The sequence below is a fragment of the Apis dorsata genome, unplaced genomic scaffold (genome assembly GCF_000469605.1).
Source record: "Apis dorsata unplaced genomic scaffold, Apis dorsata 1.3 scaffold_73, whole genome shotgun sequence".
Classification (NCBI taxonomy): domain Eukaryota; kingdom Metazoa; phylum Arthropoda; class Insecta; order Hymenoptera; family Apidae; genus Apis; species Apis dorsata.
In genome coordinates, this window is record NW_006263371.1 from 2,211,151 (window position 1) to 2,213,113 (window position 1,963).

Genomic DNA, 1,963 nt, shown 5'->3' on the forward strand with positions numbered 1-1,963 from the left:
GGTTAGGTAAATTTTATCAAAGAAAAAATCTTCATTAGAATCATTTATTCCTTATTATTTGAAATTCGTTCGTATGGAAATATTATGACAATAATTAAATTGCAAACAGGTTTATTACATTGAAATAATAATTATATTTAATAATATATAACAATAACAATTTAAATTGACATATCTTTCATCAGAATCTCAATTTGATTTTCATTCCAACACCTTTACCCCCAGAATCTCAAAAAACAATTTCTGCTTTCAACTATAAATTACTCGTACATTCCTTCTTTTTCCTTTACTCCTTTTACAACTAAAAATCAACTACTTCGATTAAAAAACTGTTGAAAGCAGGTGAAACCGTGATTCAAGCAGAAACTAGAAGCGATTAAAGCAAAAGGACGAGTATCATGGACGAAGAAATAAATGAATGGGACGTGGGCGAGGATACGATGGAGGATGATTCTGACGCTTCTAAAATATCCGAGCCCTCGTCCGCGCCGAGGAGCAATCTCGAATACACAAGTTCAATTCCGACCCAAGACACGTCCATTCAATCGAATCCGAAAGAAAATCCATTCTCTGATGGGACGGACGAGCACGATACCCAAGGATCGAAGAACCAGGAGGACTTCAAAAAGTCCACGTCTCTGGGCCAGTTGGGCAAGGACGGGTCCCAAAAACAAAATCCAAAATCCGGGAAGACGTATCGAAAATGCCAGCGCAAGTTCAAAGAGATGATAATAAATCGTGAGCTGAAGAACGAAGAATTGGAGAAGCAACAGGGGGATCTGAAGCATCGATTGAACATCTTGGAATGCTCCATGCCGGCCGTGATGGTGTGGAATATCTGGAGGATGGCTCAAGGGACGTGTGTGCCTAATCTCCAGCGTATCATGGAGAAGCAGTTCCAAGGCCCAGCTTCGGGGGAGGTGTATTGTCCGAAGACGCCCAGCCGACATTTCGATTGCAGAGTGAGGGAGGTCGAGGCGGAAAGGAAGGAGGCTCAGAGGAGGATGGACGAGGCTAAGAATCTTTGGACCGAGAAGGAGGCTCTGTTGGAGGACAAGATGAGGAGGTTGGGGGAGGTTAAGATCCTTCAGGAAGAGATGAAGGGAAAGATCGAGAAGCTAACTGTCGAGGCCCAGAAATTGAAAGAGGCTTACAAGGTGGAGGACGAGGACGATCGCTCGTGCGAGGCTGGTTAGTTGAATAAATGTTTAAACCTCGAAACTCGATTCGTTTGTAATTGTAAACGTTTTAAGAAATTATATGTGAATGAAATGTGGATCTCGTGATCGAGGATCGGATCGGTCTCTAATTTATTTATTGGCGTGCAGGCGAGTGCGGGGTAATAGAGTGCAAAAAGAAGTGGTTAAAGAAATTGCCTAGCAACACGTCGATTAAATCGACCGATATCGAGTGTTTAGAAAAGCTTCAGGAATTGGCCGAGACTGAATTGTACATGAAGAGACAAATCGCCGAATTGGAGAATAGGGAGGACGCCTATATGAGAACGCTCCAACAAGCGGACGATCTTTGGTGTAAATTGGACAGCGATGTTGCAAGTACCATAAGCAGTTTGCAGGAGCAATTAGAAATGAAGACGGCGGCAAATCAACAGATGGCAGATCGCATTGTCGAGTTGGAAGATGTGATAGAGAAGCTCAGATCGAGACTGTCCACCTGCAGGGGTGAATTGGAGAAGTACCTTAGCGTGACCAAGATAGAGGCTTTGGTGGGCAAAGAGGAGGACTTTGCCGATGTGCTTGACATAGACGTAGAGGTTAAAGTAGATATAAAAGAGGAATTGGTAGGGGTCGAAGATTATGCGGAAATCGAAGAGAAAGAAATTATAACTGAGGTGGATATAGTGGAGAAGGATGTTTTAGCGGTCCCGGAAATAGTTGAGGATGAGGTGGAAGTGAAGCCAGAGATAGTTGAAGATGAGGTGGAAGTGAAGCCAGAGATAGTT

The 1,963-nt window shown here is 43.1% G+C and overlaps 1 protein-coding gene across 1 annotated transcript; it reads left to right on the plus strand.

Annotated features, from left to right (window-relative positions):
- Positions 1 to 398: 398 nt before the first annotated feature.
- Positions 399 to 1,945, plus strand: LOC102678381 (the record flags this gene model as incomplete). Its single annotated transcript, XM_006610358.1, has 2 exons — positions 399 to 1,191; positions 1,329 to 1,945. Coding segments are annotated over exons 1-2 (1,410 nt in total), but the record flags the coding sequence as incomplete, so codon positions are not given.
- Between the last annotated feature and the right edge of the window lie 18 nt (positions 1,946 to 1,963).